The 18,929-nt window shown below is 43.0% G+C and overlaps 1 protein-coding gene across 10 annotated transcripts in view; it reads right to left on the bottom strand.

Annotated features, from left to right (window-relative positions):
- The window catches only part of IL1R1 (interleukin 1 receptor type 1), a gene marked incomplete at its 3' end in the record, with an annotated part of 75,263 nt that overhangs the window by 22,525 nt on the left and 33,809 nt on the right, over window positions 1-18,929 (bottom strand). For 8 of the 10 annotated variants that reach the window (XM_081263875.1, XM_081263877.1, XM_081263873.1 and 5 more), the window contains 2 exons: window positions 10,652-10,728; window positions 5,018-5,081 (listed from right to left, as the gene is read on the bottom strand). In XM_081263875.1, coding sequence (XP_081120001.1) covers window positions 5,018-5,075 — 58 coding nt within the window. In that variant the 5' untranslated portion in view covers window positions 5,076-5,081; window positions 10,652-10,728. The remainder of the gene's footprint in view (window positions 1-5,017; window positions 5,082-10,651; window positions 10,729-18,929) is intronic. The other 2 variants (XM_081263878.1, XM_081263882.1) reach the window with 1 other exon arrangement.

Genomic DNA, 18,929 nt, shown 5'->3' with positions numbered 1-18,929 from the left:
GTTATACTTAATATAATAAAGATATAGCAATAAATATCTCTATTTTATTCCAGCAATATATTCATCTTTATGCTAATATTATTAATTAATAGGGTAATATTAACATAAAGATGAATATATTGCTGGAACAAAATAGAGATCCTGGATGTAATTCACACAAATATATTTAATCAATTTTTGACAAAAGTGCAAAATTAACGCAGTGGAAAAAGAAAAGTCTTTTTAACAAATTATACATCCTTGTGCAAAGAAAAATATTTAAAAGAACTTCAGAGACAAAACTCCAAAATGCAGAGTAAGAGTCTCCAATCATTCCTCCATAAAAACAACAAAAGGACTGACTTTTTTTTTTTTTTAATGAAAAGCTTGCAACTATCAGAATACTTATTTAAGAAAAGAAAATCTGCTGAACCAAGGTAGAATGGTAAGGCCTCTGGCTTTGTAAACTACACCACTCCCAATCCCCTCTATCGGGCCATGGAAACCAGAATCTTTGCAAACACAGCAGCTATGAAAAGAGTAGACTTTCAAGAACAGATCAGGTTTGTAGGTCCTCAGAAAGTCCTAATGAACACTGCCACTCTTTGACCTGACTGGCAGTTCCTGGAAGTCACATTCATAGAGTAGTGCTCCACAGGAAATGCCCTACACCCAGGGTGTCTGTTGAACAAACTCAGGGCCAATTGTTCAATATGATGGCAGCTTAAGGCCAGTTAGGACAAAGAAGATCCATAGTCCACAGGGGCTTTGGAAAGCTCTGACACATTCCTAGGGAATCAAGAAGAGTGCTCACATAGGTAGGGCTGTTCACATGCCCAGGAAAGGTACCAGTCTCTTACATCCAGATAACTCAGAGATCAGACATAAGCAGGAATTGAAGGCTAAGACATAGTGGTAAGGCATACCCAAATCTTAAAACCCCTTGGCAAAGGGTATAAAACTTATCAGGTCAAGGAATTTAAAGAAAGGCCAATCATTAGCTGACCCTGAAATTAAAGAAGTAATAACTACAGTGGTCACTTACTGCAGGAAGTATGGATTTTGCAAGGTTAACCCACAAGGATGAACTGAAAGACATTTACACCTAGGTACATCATAGTCCAATTATAGAAAGACAAAAATAGAAAGTCTTGAAGGTGACAAGAGAGAAATGCCTCATTACATACAAGGGATTTTCAATAAGATCAACAATGGGCTCTTAGAACCCACAGAAGCCAGGAGGCTGCTGGATGACATATTAAGACATGTCATCCAGTTAAAAATAATATGACTGTCAATCAAAAATTCTATATCTGGAGAAACCATCCTTCAAAAATGATGGTGAAATGAATACATTTACAGATAAACTAAAACTAAGAAAATCCATCATAAGCATACCTACCCTGAAAAAATAAAGTGCATAAGACTTCAAGCTGAAAATAAAAGAACCCAGATGATAAATAGAATCCACATAAAAAAAGAAAAAAATACCAGTAACTACAGAGGTAAATATAAAACTACATAGATAAAATTTTTAAAAATACATAGGTAGTTTGGGCATGTAGTTTCTCTTTTTTCCCATATAATTTTTAACTGCATGAAACAATAATTACAAATCAATAAAAAGGAATCATAGGCTTAAATGTAAAACTTAAAACTATTAAACATCTAGAAGAAAATTTTATGCCCTAGGATTAGGCAAAGATCTTTTTATATGCAATACCAAAAGCACAATTTATACAAGGAAAAAAAAGGCAAATTAGACCTCAACAAAATTGAGAATTCTATTATTTGAAAGATACCATAAGCAAATGAAAAGATAGACAGGAAGAAAATATTTACAAACCACATATATGATAAAGGCCTTGTATTCCGAATATTTAAAGATTTCTCAAAACCCAATATGAGAAAACAAGTAATTAGAAAAAAAATGGGGCTAGGGATATAGCTCAGTTAGTAGAGGGCTTGCCTCGCATGCACAAGGCCCTGGTTCAATCCCCAGTACCACCAAAAAAAAAAAAAAAAAATGGATAGGTGATTTGGAAATTTCACCAAGAAAGATAAATGTATGACAAATACTCACATGAAATGAAACTCAACATCATTAGCAAAATTCAAGTTAAAACCATGATCAGATATCATCTATCAGATTAGAATGAAGAAAGATTGGTGATAGCAAGTGGTGGTGAAGATGTGGGGGAATTGGGACTTCCATGCATTGCTGATGAGGATGTAAAATGGTACAAGTTTAGGAGACTCTGAAATTTTCTTAAAAAATTAAATGTGCATCCCCTAAATGATCTAGCCATTCTACTCCTATTTACCCCCAAATTATTGAATGTCTCATTCAAAAACCTGTACATCAATGTTTATAAATCCTTTATTTTTAATTCTCAAAAACCAGAAATAGGGCCAGGGTTTTAGCTCAGTGATAAAGCATTTGCTTAGGACACCAAAAGTCTTCGTTTTAATCACCAGCACAGCAAGAAAAAAAAAAAAAACTAGAAACAGCCAGAATATCCATCAACATGTCAGCAGATAAACAAATTATATTTACATAATAGAATACTACTATGTAGGAAAATAATCAACTATTAATATGTTCAACAACAGGAAAGAAATCAGATTCCCTCCCTCTCAAAGGAGCATATACCATATAATACCGTTTATTCAAAATTATAGAGAACACAAACTAATCGCTAGCCATAGGAAGCAAATCAGCAGATGCTTAGGGATGAGGAAGGAGATGGGGATGGATTGATGGAAAGGAGGGATTCTGAAGGATGGAAACTAGAAAGTGATGGCAGTGTTTATTCTCTCGATTGTGAGCATGGCTTCAGAACTGTCTATGCATGTCAACATTCAAATTATGCACTCCAGCTGTGTAAGGTTTATTGAATATTGATTATATTCCAATCAATATTTTAAATATTTAAATTTTTTTTAAATGTTTAAACATTTTAATCTTTTTAAAATATGCCTGGAATAAAAGTAGCTAGGCACTTAGCATGGCCCCAGCACAGAGGGAGGACTCCTAGCTAGGAGGAGCAGCTGTAGCAGCAACCATTGTGTCTCCTCAGTTAGACCCACGTTTCCATTGTGTGAGATTTGTCCCACTCCACCAGCACTGTTCCAACCAAAGCCACCCGTGACTTTGAAGTTGCTGAACCAAATACACGACTCTCCCACACCGTCCCACTTGACAAATCTTCAACTGACAGGTAGATCCTCTGGCTCTGTCATCCTGAAGTATTTTCTTGACTTGACTCTCAGGATACTTATCTGTTTCTCCTTCCATATTTCAGGGCCTTCCTCTTCCTCCTCCCCCTCCTCCCATTCCTCCTCCTCCTCCTCCTCCTCCTCTTTTCTTTCTTCTCTTTCTCCTCTTCGTCTCCTTCTTCTTTTCTTCTCCTCTTTCTTCAAGGTGCTGGGGATCCAACCCAAGGCCTCACTCACGCTAGGCAAGCACTTTGCCATTGAGCCACCGCCCCAGCCCTCAGCTCACCAGTCTTTGCATGGCCTTCAAGTCCAGTCCTTGAAGTTGTCATCTTTCCTAAACACACTCGATGACCATGTTCAGCTCATGGTTCTCAGGTCACCTGCTGCTGAGTCATCCAATTTTACATCCCAACTCAGACCTCTCTCTCAAGCTCTGCAGTGCTTTGTCAATGTCACCATTTAGACATCCAAGGGACAGCTAAACTTCCCATGCCCAGAGTGACTGTCCAGTCCCTTCCCCACCGTATCAGTGACAGTTCCACCTTGGTTAAGTCAGGCCAAAACCCTTGGAGTTGTCCTTGATTCTTCCCCTCACACCTCACAATCGATCCATCTGAAAACCCCTGTTGGGTCTAGATTCAAAGTCTATTTGAAATGTGGCTCCTCCTCACTCCTTGCCACTTACAGATAAGCCTCATCATTTCCTGCCTAGAGTCCGTCACCAACTAACTTGCCTGTATTATCACAATGGCTTCTCAATTGGCATCTCTATTTCTGCCTTTGCTTCCTTAGGATTTGTTCTCAAAATAGGAGCCAAAAAGAGCCCATTAAAATATAAGTCAGATCCCCTCTCCGGTTTCAAACAAAAAAACCCTGCAGTCTTTTCATCTCAGTCAGACTACAAGCCAAGATCCTTAGATCTTGCAAGGATTTATACAAACAAACCTCTACCATCCCCCCTTTATCCAAATAACAACACCTCTTATGACTTCCCTTCTGCCACTATGCTCCAGCCATACTGGTATTTTAGCTTCTAGAATATGCCAGGCACTCAGCCTCAGGGTCTTTGCACATGCAGTTCAGGATACTTCCACCCCTCCTCCACATAGCTTTCTCCTTCCCCTCCTTCAGGTTTAAATCAAAAGTCAACTTCTCGGTAAGGCCTTTTCTGACCACACTATCAAAAAATTTAACCTTCTGCCCACTCCAATCCCCAAACTATACACCCTGCTTTCCTATTTTGTTCCCCCCTACCCTTGTCACCAAATGACACACTGTATATTTATTTATCTAATGTATTCTCTCCCCTAAAGGAATGCAAACTCCCTGCAGGCAGATACTTCTGTCTGGAACATTCACTGCTGCGTCCCCAGAACCTAGTACCTGGCATATGGAAGGGGCCCAAGAAACTCACATAAGGGATGGGGAAGGAAAAAGAAAATGAAGGAATAAAAAAAATAATATCTTCTGAAGGATTGTAGTAGAAAGCTCTTAAAGACTGCATAACCCCTCCTCCAAAGACAACCAAGATTTCCTTATCTCACTCCAACCAGCGAGACCCAGATTTGAGCTCTTGCCCCTTGACCCTGGGTTATTAACCTCCCTAGGCCTCGGTTTCCCAATTGTGAGTGACAGAAAAAGTGGTGAATTATCTGAAGGAAATTTCTAGCCACACAGATCGCTGACCAGGACAGTCCCAGGAGACAACAGAAACCGATGAGAAAAAAAAAAAAAATGACTATTTATTAGAGAAGGTTCTTGGTGTCTTCTAAATCAGTTTTTCTTAGTAGACAAGAACACAAGGACATGTTTAACTTACCAGCTTCTAAAGAAATCAGTAGAACTGTGAGACAAACAGTTCTGAGTATCACTTTCATATTCTCCTGGAAAAATGGAAGAATGGGAAAAAAAAAGACAAAAAACATTACTATTCCAGCAAGTCTCTAAATGCACTGATGCCCCACCTGTGCCTGGCCCCAATCCCACCAATGGATACGTTCCTACATCACTGATGTTAGCATGTTGGGCTTCTGGTTAGAAAATGGGAATGGGGAAAGATTTGACAGAACTGGAAGCAAACTTGACAATTTAATATTTAAAAATTTTCCATCATCTGCTCCAGTAGACATTTCTAGTCTTGTATCCCCCTTGTCTTCCCCCCAGATCTAATCTATATCAAAGTAGACTACAATCAGCTCTCCATATCCACAGGCTCCACATCTGCAGATCTAAAATACTTAGGGGGAAAAAAGTGCATCTGTACTGAACATTTACAGACTTTTTTCCTTGTTATTATTCCCTTAACAATACAGTAGCATAACTATTTATGTGGCATTTACATTGCATTAAGTGTTATAAGTAATCTAGAGATTTTTTTGAACATATGGGAGGATGTGCATAGGTCATATGGAAATACTACACCGTTTTATTAAAAAGATGTGAATATGTAAGTATTTTGATGGCGGGGAGTGTTCTGGAACCAAGACCTCTTCCAGGTTGCTTCCACTTGTAAAGGTCCATTCCCCACCTGGAATGTATCCCCCTGCCAGGACCCACTTGCGAAAGTCTTTCCATACTTCTACGTCAGTACAAAGGTCATGCCTTGCTTTCATCATGCAAGAGATCAAATTGTTTCTACAATATAACATAATGCAGAACAGCACTGAAAAGACTAATAATATATTAAGATTAGGTTGGTTTTTGTGGTCAGATTTCTTCTTCTCTGAGACTTTTTAAACTTTCCAAAAAATGTATAAATGAGCTTATACAAATGTTTTCACAAAAGTAAAAAGAAAAAAAAAAACCCCACAGCCCCTCCACATCAACACAGCATGAGCTACAACAGATTCTGGTCAGCAATTGGGCTACACAATAAACTGAGATTCTGGTCATTTATTATTAATGGCAAAAGACTTTGTCCACTTCCAAGGAGGGAAGTGTAACGCGAGATTAAGTGCTTGCCTAAGATAGCAAATCAGGAAGGAGAACGCACTCATTGCAGAACAGTCACTAAAATAGTATCAAGTGAATTTGAAAGAGAAAAACAAACATTTCCCACTTGCCTACCCTTTTAACCCTCCCAAGCCCAAAATAATGCCTCTTTTTCTCTCTGAATGTTCCTATTTAACACTCCTGAACAGGGACCTTATGGTGACATGCAGTAAGTTCCAGCTTGTATCTCCAGCTAGCTTTGGCACAAATCCTCTCAGGGCCCATGAGTACCTCAAACTCCATAGGCTCCCCAAATGAAACTCATTCTTGTCCCAGCAAAAGTTCCGTCCCCAGTGCTGCTCCGACAGGCACACCACAGCTCCAAACCTACGTGGGTGTGTACCCAAAGGAGACCAAGGATCAGTGAACCTGAGGCTGCCACCACTCCACCCACCCTCTCCCCAAGCCTCACCATTCTGTCTCTGCAGTCACCAAGCCCACCCAGGTCGCTCATGACCATGGCTGGTGGCACAGTAGCTCAAGCCATCTCCAGTCCTCGTCTGGAGTTATTAGGGCAACAGGCTTCAAATCTGTCTTTCTGCCTAGGGACTGACATTTGCCAATCAATCCAGAAAGCCTACCAGCTATCAGTCACCAAATGATCTGTTCAAAACACCTTCCCTGGCTCTCGGGTGTGCCCAGAAGGCCACGCCCCTAGCAAAGCACAGGGGTGCTTCATGCCAGGCTCTGACTTGGGTCTCCACACACCCCAGACCCCCTGGAAACATGGAGGACTTCAGCTGTGGCCTCGCCAAGTGTGCCAGCCTCTTAGCCTTTGCCACCACTGTTCCCTCTGTCCCTGTCTTGGCCCCTTCCCACTCCATCAGCCTCCCACACCCCAGAAGGCTGCTGAGTCTGAGCTTCTCATGGGTCCTTCAGTGGACCTGAGCCTGGCTTCCTCCTCTGGGTCACCCCAGCAACTCGTGCATCTGTCCTGGCTCTCAGCACTTTCCTGCAGTTATCCTGGCAAGGGAAACCCATGTGGGCAGGAGCCAAGGCCCGCTCAGCATCTAGCACTGTGCTTGAAACCCCGTCACCCCTAGTAATGTCTCACGGAATGAACAACAAAAACAAACAAACAAAAAACCCATACAAAATAAATAGCTATCCCCTCCATTAAATATCAGGGGAGACCATGTAGTTCTATGCTTTGAAAAAAAAAAAAATCTGCCTCTTTTTTTTTTTTTTTTTAACAGTACTAGGGACTGAACCCTGAACTACCATCCCAGCCCTTTTCATTCATTCATTCATTTTTATTTTGAGGCAGGCCCTTGCTAAATTGCCAAGACTGACCCTGAACATGCAATCCTCCTACCTTGGCCTCCAAAGTCAGTCATGGAATTATAGACCTGTGCTCGGCTAAAGGTGCCTATCTTCTTATTTGTAGCTATAAGTAAGTAAATACACAGGTACAAAATATTTTAAGATGATTCTCCTTCAGACTTAACACAAGCAGTCATTGGAATGTTAACTAGAAAGTGTTCTCTTTAAGAAGCTCAATCAAAAGTTACAAAAATCCTACAAGATTTTCTAAGCATGCAAGACACACCTATTCAGATTCTCGTTACTTTACTCCCAGTACCAGGATGATGATCCTGAAGTCTGGCTCAAGCCTTGAAAACCAGTCTCAGACTAGTTAAATTGCATTCCTTAAATATCATGTGCTTCTGACACTTTATTCAAGTAAATTGGCCTTATCCCAAATTGGTCTAGATGAATGGTATTATTGCCACATATACTTGAAACTCCATTCGGGTTATGAAATAAGGTAGAAGGTTTTGGAGCCTGGTAGCCTGGCTTTTGACCTTTCTCTGGGACTGTATGGATGTGTGTTTTAAGTCCTCACAGTAGGAACAAAGAGAAGAAAGTTACCAGGAACTGGTAAGTTTCCTGCTTACCACTTCCGGGCATCACTACCACTCACATTAGTTGATCAATGACAAAATGAGGGCATTATGAAATCATCTGAGCACAGCAGCTGGTGGTTCACTGAGGCACAAGATCAGGCTTGTCTGATCATTAGGCAGGCAGAAGATGCCAAAGTATCTTTTGGAGAGAGCGTGTCTAAGGTATAATTCCAGATTGATCATAGACAAACAACCCTGATGATCATACGTCCAAGACCAGTGATGTCCACCCCTGGGCAGTGTGATCTTGGATGACTCCTTCCTGGACCTCACGTTCCTCGTCTGGCACGGGTGGGCACTGAGGCAGATGACGTTAGTCGTTCCCTACTCAAACAGTCTCTGAAACAGGGGTGCCAGGCTTGACTTCTGCCCCAAAACTGGAATAAAGAAAGAGGTGGGAATAACCCCCTTCCCCTCACCAGGAGCCGTCCAGAATCCACATCAGTCCCTAGGACCCAGGGGTCAACGGGTCAGCACTGAGCCTAGAGATGGGCAGTAACGGTCACATGACCAAGGGGAGTGAAAGCATCAGAGAGGAACTCACCCAGATGTGTTCCCAATAAAAGTCAACACAAGCCCCACGTGGTGGCACAGGCCTGTAATCCCGGCATCTCGAGAGGCTGAGGCAGGAGGATGGTGAGTTCAAAGCCAGCCTCAGCAAAAGAGAGGCGCTTAGCAACTCAGTGAGACCATCCCTCTAAATAAAATACAAAATAGGGCTGGGGATGGGGCTCAGTGGTCGAGTAGCACTGAGTTCAATCCCTGATAATACACCCCCCACAAAAAAATCAACACAAACCCCATGATACCCTCAGACAACACAGAAATTCCAAGGTAGAGCTGACATGGACTGGCTTCCTAGTGCCAGGAGTTGAGAGGCTGTTTAAGCCGGGGATCCCCAAACACAAGGGCACCATGGATAGAAGTTCAGCCTCCATGCCTCAGTGCCCCCAAATGACAAAGTGAGGCTGATGACAGTATTTGTCATTGATGGTTGCTATGAGGATGAAATGAATCGCCAGAGTGAAAGGGCTCAGAACAAACAGTATCTGCCAAGGTCCCTCTGATGTTAGTTATTCTGAATCGCATGGCCAGTCAGAAGACAAAGGCAGGTGTTGGGGAAATGTTGTTGGTTATCTATTCATTTCTCTATTTAGTTGCTGCCCCACTGAGCAATTATATCATGACTATCTTCACGCCTGGGTCCACATGGGATGGTGCCAAGAGGTGCAACTGGAGTGTCCCAAAGTGCCCCAACATGAAGGGTGTGCCGAGGAGCTGGACGGTCATTTGAAGATGGCAGAAAATCACTTCATGATTTTATATTGTGCAGTGGGCTGTGGCTAGGTTTTCTTTTTGGAAATCTTGGCACCCGGATGGAATATAACCTAGTGACAAGAGCGGGGGACAGGCTACCATGAAGGTCCACATGAGAGACGAGAGGGCAGGCCATCCAGCAGGGAAAGATGTGTGCCTGGGGACAAGGGTGGGGATGGCAGGCTGACTGGGGGCCAAGGAGGGCTGCCCAGGTTAGGAGGACAGGCTCAGGGACCCCCAGACAGCTCAGAGGAGATCAGAGGATGTCACTGGTGCTAACCAGGCCCAGATCTCCTGGGACAAGGCCAGCAGTGTTGTCTCTAGCCAAAATCAAAACTTCAAACATAGCCAGGTATGATCCCAGTTACTCAGAAGGCTGAGGCAGGAGGAATCCAAGTTCAAGGCCAACCTGGGTAACTTAGTGAGACTCTGCCTCAAGATGAAATTTTTTAATGTCTAGGGATGTAGCTCAGCAATAGAACACTTTCCTAATCCACATGAGCACCTGAGTCTATCCCCAGTCCTGCAAAAAGAAAGAAGAAGAAGGAGAAGGAGAAGGAGAAGAAGAGGAAGAGGAGGAGGAGGAGGAGGAGGAGGAGGAGGAGGAGGAAGAGGAGGAGGAGGAGGAGGAGAGGAGAAGAATTTGGGTGTAAAGTGAAAGAAAAGTGGAAAATGGACAGGAAGGCCTGGAATGTTGTAGAATTGAGGAAAGCTCTGTTCCCACATTGGGAATCATCATTTTAGAGTTCACAGCTGCAGTGGGGCTTGGGTGACCAGAAAACATGAGCAGACAGTGGCTCTCAACTGAGTCATAGACTCCTTCAAATATCTGATAAAATCTTCCTCTTACCTGCCCTGTCCCTTCCCTTCCTGTCTCTCGGGACCACTGTCTTGCTCTTTCTTCTCTGAAATCAACTCTTTTAGCTTCTATATATGAGTGAGATCATGCAGTGTGTGTCTTTCTGTACCCAGCTGTTTTCACTGAATTTCATGACCTCCAGGCCCACCCAAATGATAGGACCTCCTAAATATATACAAACATTCAAATGCCAGTTACAAAGTAAAACTCAATCTGATAGCACCACAGAGATTCTCCCAAAGAAAAGTGGGCCAAGAAATATAAATTATGTTTGCTTAGAGTACAAGTCATGTCAGCTTCACCTTGAGCTAAGGGTGGAGGGCTTCAATAATTTATGAGAAAAAGCAGGGGGATCCCGGGGGGGACCCAGCCCTGTTACCTTGGAGAAGGCCTTTTCCTGTGGGAAGTGGTCCGGCTTCTCAGGAGGGAGTCACCATCTTTAGGGGATGTGTCTACCTGGGGAAGAAAGAGGACAGGATGAAGTTTGAATCTAGAGGCCTGATGGACCCACAGCTGCTGCCAGGACCCCAACAGAGGTGGGAAAGGCTTCTGTGCCCACAAAAACGAGCTGAATGTTTAAAAGATCTGTGTCCCACAGCCCTGAGGACGGAACCCTTTTAGGAAATGAAGTCACAGATGTGGGGAACACAGAGGGTCTTACAACCCTGAACTATTTTGAGACACACGCACTTTGCCAGACATGGATGCAGAAACGAATCAAATGTCCTCTGGGGGTGTCATAGCTCACTACCAGGCCTCAGGCCTTGCCAGAGGCCAGAGAAAATGAACAGCCCCTTTTGAGACCAGCACACTTGTTTTCCAAGTCCTTGATCTTCCTTATATCAAGTGTATCAGTAGACCTGCACCCCATATTGCATAATTTAAAATAACTTCATAAAAGCTGATTTAGATTGCCCTGCTGTTCGGTCCTATAGATTACCTCACCATCATCCCCTTGTTTTTCTTTTAATATTTTGTAGACTGATTTTTTTTTTCATGTCTGAGTCATTTCCTTGGGCCCATAACAAACTTGTGAGGCCACATAGACCTTTTAATATCCATCCAAAAAGCAGCCTGACAAATTCAATGCTAAGCACTTTGCTGAGACTAGACACACTAAATCCCAACCGATTGTTCCTGTTATCCTTCGGAGACAGTAGGTACATCGCATTAAGCCATCAGAACCTCAGTGGCTCATGAGCATGAATCCTATCACAGGGAAGACTCCCTGAAATTCCTGTTCCCAGCCCTAGGACAGAGCCTTCCCATCTCCAGGTGGTGTCCCAGACACCTCTGCAGCTGAGGGTATTATATAAAGTCACAAGGGAATTAAAGATTGGGGGAGAAGAGAAGGCTGACGAGGGATGAATTTATTTGGCAGGTTCAAGAAAACTCGAACAGAGAGGCTGACTCCCCACAGTCCAAACCTGCTTCACTTTTCTTCTTCGTTTTGGACCCAGAAACTTCCTTTAAGAATTTTTATACTCACTATCGCCAACTGCTTACCCACTGCTGAGCCATGCACACCCACCCTCCGTGTTTATTACTCCTCTGAAATGCACTGCCCAAACCTCCAGCCTTCCCAGTTTCTCCATGCCAAGGACCCTAGGACAGAGCCTTCCGCGTCTCCAGGTGGTGCCCTAGAGACCTCTCTGCAGCTGAGGGAATCATACCGAGATTGAGTTTCCATCTAACTGGACGTCCCTGTGCATATGACGCACTCCCCACCTCCATCCTCTTGATCCTGGGATGAGGTCAACACTCTGCCCGCCCACTCTCCTATGGTCATCTTCCAGTTTGTTCTGTTCCTTTTCAGCTCTGGTCCTAGCTCTGGTCCTAGCCCTGTCACAGTGCCCTCTAGGATGTCTCCATTCAGTTCTCCTCATCCAGTCCAGTGGCATCTGGGACTTCCAACCAACTCAAAGTTGACTCTAAGAAGCAAACAAAGATCTGGGAGGAGGGTGCCATCACACTTGCATCTGGTAGGAGCTCAGTAAACACTTATGGAAGAAAGGAAGGAGGGAAGGAAGTAAGCCACCCCACCCAACCGCCATCTTTGTATGGGACACATAGGGACGGAAACGTGGCCTAGAGTCAAGGAAAGCAAGGAGTATGGCTACTGAGTATGGGTTGGAGAATAGAAATGGCACTGGGGTCGCTGGGGTCTAGAGATAGACCAGAAATCACACAGGAAAAGGTAGAATTCTTCTTAAGGAGATAAAGGGCTCATGCCCAGATGACTGGCAAAAGAATTGGTGATGAGAACAACTCTGAGGAGAGAGCTGGAGACCAAGAACTAACTCTTCCTTTCATTCGTTCATTCTTTGACACTTTGATACTGGGGATGGAACTCAGGGGCACTTTACCACTGAGCTATATCCCCAGTCTTTCTTATTTTTCTTAATTTGAAAGAGGGTCTCACCGAGTTGCTTATGACCTCACTCAATTGCTAAGGTTGGCTTCGAATTTTGGATCCACTAGCCTCAGCTTCTTGAGTCACTGGGATTACAGACATGTGCCACCATGCCCGGCTGGAAAACTGTTAATAGGCAAAGAAACACTGGGTAAACAAGACCTCCCTTATTCAGGGGCAACTGATCCATATCCATCGTAAAAGCGGTTTATGGTAAAATGCAAAATATTATCTTCAGAAAACATCAGCAATAAATACAAAGTCGCAGATTTAGTCCACTGTGTTATTTTTCAAATTGAATTTACCACACAAAATAAAATAACCAAGGACAGCAAAGAGATTCAGTCACCCAATAAATTAATACACCATAATATCCTGCGTACAAGGTCTACGACATAGATGACATGAATGTACTGGAGAATAACCTCTGCACAGCAGCTTTTAGCAAGGTCGGGGGAGGGGGACACCAAGACACTGATGGCTAGCCCTCTGGGGCCTTAGGTAACCAGAAGCCCACAGCTAGTCACCCTCCACCCCAACCAGCCTTGTTGGTTCACTGAAGTGTACCCCGATTTGTTTGGCAATCACACACAAGAAAGCCAACAGACAAGTATGGTTCCCATTGTTCTTTGCTGACTATACCACATCTGGGAACATCAGTGTATCACATGATGCAGTGGCACATGGTACATACAAAGCTATTGGGCATTAAATAGAAAATACACATTTGAGGCATAAAGCAATTTCCTCCTTGCTATGGTTCCAATATGGTTTGTCCCCTCTGAAACTCATGTTGAAATCTGATGGCCACTGTGGCAATATTGAGGGACGATCCTTTAAAAGATGTTAAGAGATCAATGCTGCTCTCATAAGACTGGGTTAATTCTCACAGGAGTAAGTGAAGTCCTCTTTCTTGTGGAACTGGATTAGCTGCCCTGAGAGCAGGTTATTATAAAGCGAGGTCCTCCCCCATGTCTTATCTCCTCTACATGCAGTCTCCTGAATTTCCACTTCTCTGCTGTTACGAGGCATTATAAGGCCCTCACCAGATGCAGCCACCTGATCTTGGACTTCCAGCCTCCAGAACTGTAAGTTAAATAAATTTCTAATGTTTATAAACTACCCAGTCTCAGGGACTCTGTTATAGCAACTTAAAACAGACCAAGATACTACTAGCTTCAGGATGAGAAACTGAAAACATAAAACATGAAAGCATACAAAACTAGAAATTAAGTATAAGAATTAAAAATGAACAACATATTGGGCCTCCCCCAAAACTTCCCTTCCAGGAAGAACTGACTCCATCCAACATTTTCTGTCCCTCTGCAAAAAACTCCTTCCCCAGTGTAGGCACAAAAAAAGTGACAAGTGGGGACAGAGGAGCTGTCACAAGACCCCAAGCCTGTTTCTTTCATGGGCAAAGGACCCAGTGTAGGGGGAAGGGGCATTTTTCCCAAGTTTGTGTTGGTGGCCACATTGTATCCGTTAAACACCTTCTTATTCCTGAGGAATTTCCCATACTCTTGAGGAATTCCCCCACATTGTGAGTCTGCCTTCTAGAACAGAAGTCAGGCACCAGTGAGATGCTACACATCAGACATACCACAGATGATGTGAAGCCACGTGCAGGGTGATGTCAGACATGCTGAGGATACACAAAGCATGGATCCCCTGCTGGAAGCCTGGCACAGAGGCACCCAGGGCTCGGTGTCCAAGCACTGGCTGAGCTCATGCTGTATCGAGCTACTTCCTCTCCTTCCTTTTTTCCCTCTCGTGAGGGGCCCTGAGCATGCACACACGTAGACATGCCAGTCTGCACGTCTGAGTCCTTTCTCCACACAGCCCTGCTTAGCCACTCTGCAAATCAGTCCGATACACTGGCAGTGGAGTACATGGAGATCACCTGGAAAGAGACCTGTATAGCTCTGGAACTGGAATCCAGGTTGTTTGAAGAGAGGATTTCAGGGGTCACAGCTACTTGAAGCTTGGTCAAGAGGGTTGCTGGTGGGTCCAGATTCCCAGTAAGCACATCTTGCCCTATTAGACTCCTCACCATGCCAAGGGACATACTTGTTGAGTTGCATAGCAGAACCTTCCCAAGTACAGGGTCTACCTCTAATTTAAATCTCAACATAAACCCAGGAAGAGTGAGTAGACAGCAAGAGGAAACTCTCTCCTCCCCAGGATCTGAAGTAGGCAATCCCCAAATATGAAATTTGTAAGAAAATCTTAACCATACTTAGTCCATTTTCTGAGACAACAACTGAATATCTGAAACTGAGTAATTCATAATGAACATAAATTTATTTGGCTTATGGTTCAGGAGGCTGAGAAGAAAGAGTAAGAGCATGGTGCCAGCATTTACTAGGGAACTTTGTGCTGTCATCCCATGGTAGAAGGTGGAAAGGCAGGAGGGTAGGAGTGAGCAAGCAAGCAGGAGAGGCTAAATTCATTTCCATCACAAATCCTCTCCTGCAATAGTGAACTCACTTCCCGGATAATGACATTATCATTCCTGAGAACAGAGCCCTGGGACCTAATCCTTCCCCTTAGACTCCACCTCCCTACACTGTTGCATTGTGCATTAAGTTTCCAACAGGTGAACTTTAGGGACACACTGAAACATAGCACAAACTTTCCACATTGCCATCTCATTCCAGTGTACACTTCTACCTTTCCATAAATACATATTCAGCATCATTTAATACAACCTCTCAGTCCAAACATTAATGGTATGTATAGACTTGGTATAGTGGAGAAATATTCAGGGAATGAGGTTGCAACTAATTTGGCCAGACCTCAGAAGAGACTGAGAGTGAGTCATATTCTTTAGCTTATGAAATGTCATAAGCTACATGTTCTGTTGAAAGTCACTGGAAATGCAAGGGAATGAATTATTGTTCTAAAACTAAATCCATAACTATGACATTTTACTGTTACACCTTTGTTTTGGATTCATATTCAACAGTCTTCAACATTGGAGACCAAAAACATTCATTTGAAAGATAGAGCTAAAAGGAACATAAAAAGCCACAAACCATCTATCTGTAGATGTTAGAATTTGATACTTACACAAGCCCCTGATTCTTAAACCAGAATCCACATATTGCAAGGAGGATCTACAGACAGCCAGGAATCCAGTCTACTCTCCTGGACATCACTTTTACTTAAAGAGTTCTTGGGAGAGTTATTATTTTTATATTAGAACAAACATGGCTATACTGTAAAGTGGGAAGAAAAAGGCTTTAAAATCTGCCCAGGATAAAACAAGAGGCATCAAAAAAATATCCCCCAAGCTGAGCTACTTTGGAGTACTAGGTAAAGCATATGCTTCTCACTTCTCAGAGTGAGTCCTTGGATGGTAAAATGTAAGTGGTGCTATGCTAAATCAATGCCCAGTCATCTCTACACCATCCCATAGAAACAGAAGCATCAGGGCCCTTTGAACTCATACCCAGTGGACAAGACAGACAGAGTAACCTAACTCCAACTACCAACAAGTCCATCGCGTGACCAGACTCAGAATGGAGAAGGAGGAGGTGGGAATGACCAGGGAAAAGTCTGAGGACCACCATGGTGTGCTCCAAGCATAACAGGACCATTTCCACTCTGGACAGTAGGACACATTGTCATTCACAGACATTCCAAAACTCCAGTTGCACTTTCAATAGGATAGGCACAAGAATCAGTTGTACAAAATCGTGAGCAAACAAAACCACTTCAACAAGAGGGAAAAAAGAACTCATTTGCTATTTCAGAAAGCCCAAGATTCACCCAGATTGGTGATCTTCCTATCAGCAGATGAATCCAAAAGCCTAGCTGATTTGGCTTATTAACCCATACAAATAGAAAAAGGAAAAAAAAAATTCTATCATCAAGGATGCATAAAATAAGAAGATAACGTAAAAATTGCCAAAATGGTTTCAGGAGTTGCTAAGAAATCTAATATCAGCTATCACAAGTCTCAGAACCACAAGACTTGCAGTTTCAATGAAGGCACATGGGTTTTAACGGCAAATGGGGAAAATGAGGCACAAGAGACATGGTTTACTGTCACAAGACGCCGCAAACAAGAATGGGTCAGACCCTTCCAGGCAGGCAAAAACAAGCTCTGATTCTCAAATTGGGATCTGCAGAGTCCCAGAGGACCCAGCATTCTCCACAGGAATGTCCACATTGTTTTCCATTGTATGATTTTTTCATTGAGGGTAAAATGTACATATAGTGAGACACACACGCCTTATGTGTACAATTGCATAAACCAGACAACTGTATGCACCTGGGATACTCCACCAAGACAGACCACAGCCGCCACCCTCCAGGGTTCTCTCCTGCACCTTCAGAGTCATTGCCCACGCACGCGGCTCCCACCATATTCTGATTTCTATCACTTCTACCTTCCATCCTTTAATCATGACCCTAAGTGCATCCTGGAAGGCTAACTTCTCCCCTACTCACCAGTGCCCTGCTTCTTCAGGACCCATGTTTCTCACCACCAAGTTATGCAGGGAAGCCTCCATTCCCAACAGGGCAGGCATGACCCCCAGGGGAGCATTTCAGAAACTGTGGGGAAGGGGATACTTTGGGGGATCACAGTACATTTGGTGAGTGTTGGGGGCCATGGATGCTAGACATCTAGAATAGCACAAGGCAGCCTGCTCACAGAAGCCTTGTTTCCAAGTCCCACCATAGATGTCCCACAGACATTCATGCCAACACTTTCAGTCTAGCTCATAAATCAATCCATATTTATATAAAATGTATACTGTTGTGTTCTATCATCAAGGAGGCATACAAATAAGAAGATAACATAAAAATTGCCGAAGAGTTTTCAGGAGTTGCTAAGAAATCTGATATCAGCTATCACAGAGTCTCAAAACCATGAGACTGGTGATTTCAACTAAGGCTGGTGGGGTTTAACAGCAAAAGGGAAAAATGAGGCACACAAGACATGATTACTGTCACAAGATGCCACAAACAATAATTGACCGATCCTTCCAGGCAGGCAAAAACAAGCTTTGATTTTCAAGTTGGGATCTGCAGAGTCCCAGACCCCAGATACTGTTGCCATAATTTCCATACATACTAAATTTTTTAGGAATGCCACTACTGTGAAGTTAAGAAAAGACTGACCTTTGACTACCATTCAGACCTTGACCAAGGTCATCACCTCCTCACTTCCAAGGACTCTGAGCTGTCCCATGCTACCACAGAGTGAGTCTGCATAAAGCACTGGGGGACCTCACTAGTTTCTAGTTAGGCTCAGTCCAAGCATCTACAAGCTAAAGTACATACTTTTAATGCAAATTACTTTTATTTCTTCTTTACATGTAGGTATTTATCCATTTTTAAAAATTACAGTAGAGGTAAGTTTTACATATCATTTCACAATTGTTAATGGGTGTTAAAAATATTTGCATTAAGAGGAGGGTGTTGGGTTTTCAATGAGGTAAGAAACACTGACGGGAAGTGACAACATCTAACTTTTTACTTAACTCTTGTGCAGGAGGCATTACTGTACTTCTAGGTGTCCAGAAGTTCCTCAATTTGGAAAGCCAGATGAGCAGAGACCAGGCTGGACAGACCCTTCCTGTTAACACCCAGCCAAATCATGATTATGGAACTGAGCTTTCCAGGCAGACCATTTCAAGAGGCGGCCTGACAGACATTACTGTATGTATGTATGTGAGTGTATGACCAATGTGATTCTACAATAAGTACACTCAGAAAAATGAGAAATTATATCCATCTATGTATGATACATCACAGTATATAAGTGCATTCTACTGTCATGTATAATTAAAACAAATTTTTAAAATAAATAAAGATACTATGTGTTTAAAAAAAAAAAAAAAGGTGGCCTGAAATTTGCTCTTCTCGCCTCTTTAATGAAGATCTTCAAGAAAAAGTTTCTACTTGACTTTGTATCAAGAATGTTTTTATTTCTCCCAAACATTTTCCGTTTATCTTGAAAACACTGACAGCTGAGACCTTCCAAATTCCTACTGCCTGCAAGAAAGCATATTTACCTCCTCAATCTTTTCTACTATGAGAAGAACCTGCAGGGTTTTCAAAATACCAGTGCCTAATGCAGCCTGATGCAGATCCTGCTTGGCTTCCAATCCTGCATGTTGAGGAGTGTCTCTGGCAATACTGAGGTAGGAACATGCAGAACTGAGACACAGACTTACCTTGGCAGCCCCGCTTGGAATACTTTACATGCAACTAAGTCAGCAAGGTGTGC

This window comes from Spermophilus citellus (genome assembly GCF_964194105.1).
Source record: "Spermophilus citellus genome assembly, chromosome: 13".
NCBI classification, from domain to species: domain Eukaryota; kingdom Metazoa; phylum Chordata; class Mammalia; order Rodentia; family Sciuridae; genus Spermophilus; species Spermophilus citellus.
This window is presented reverse-complemented; position numbering and strand designations above follow the sequence as displayed.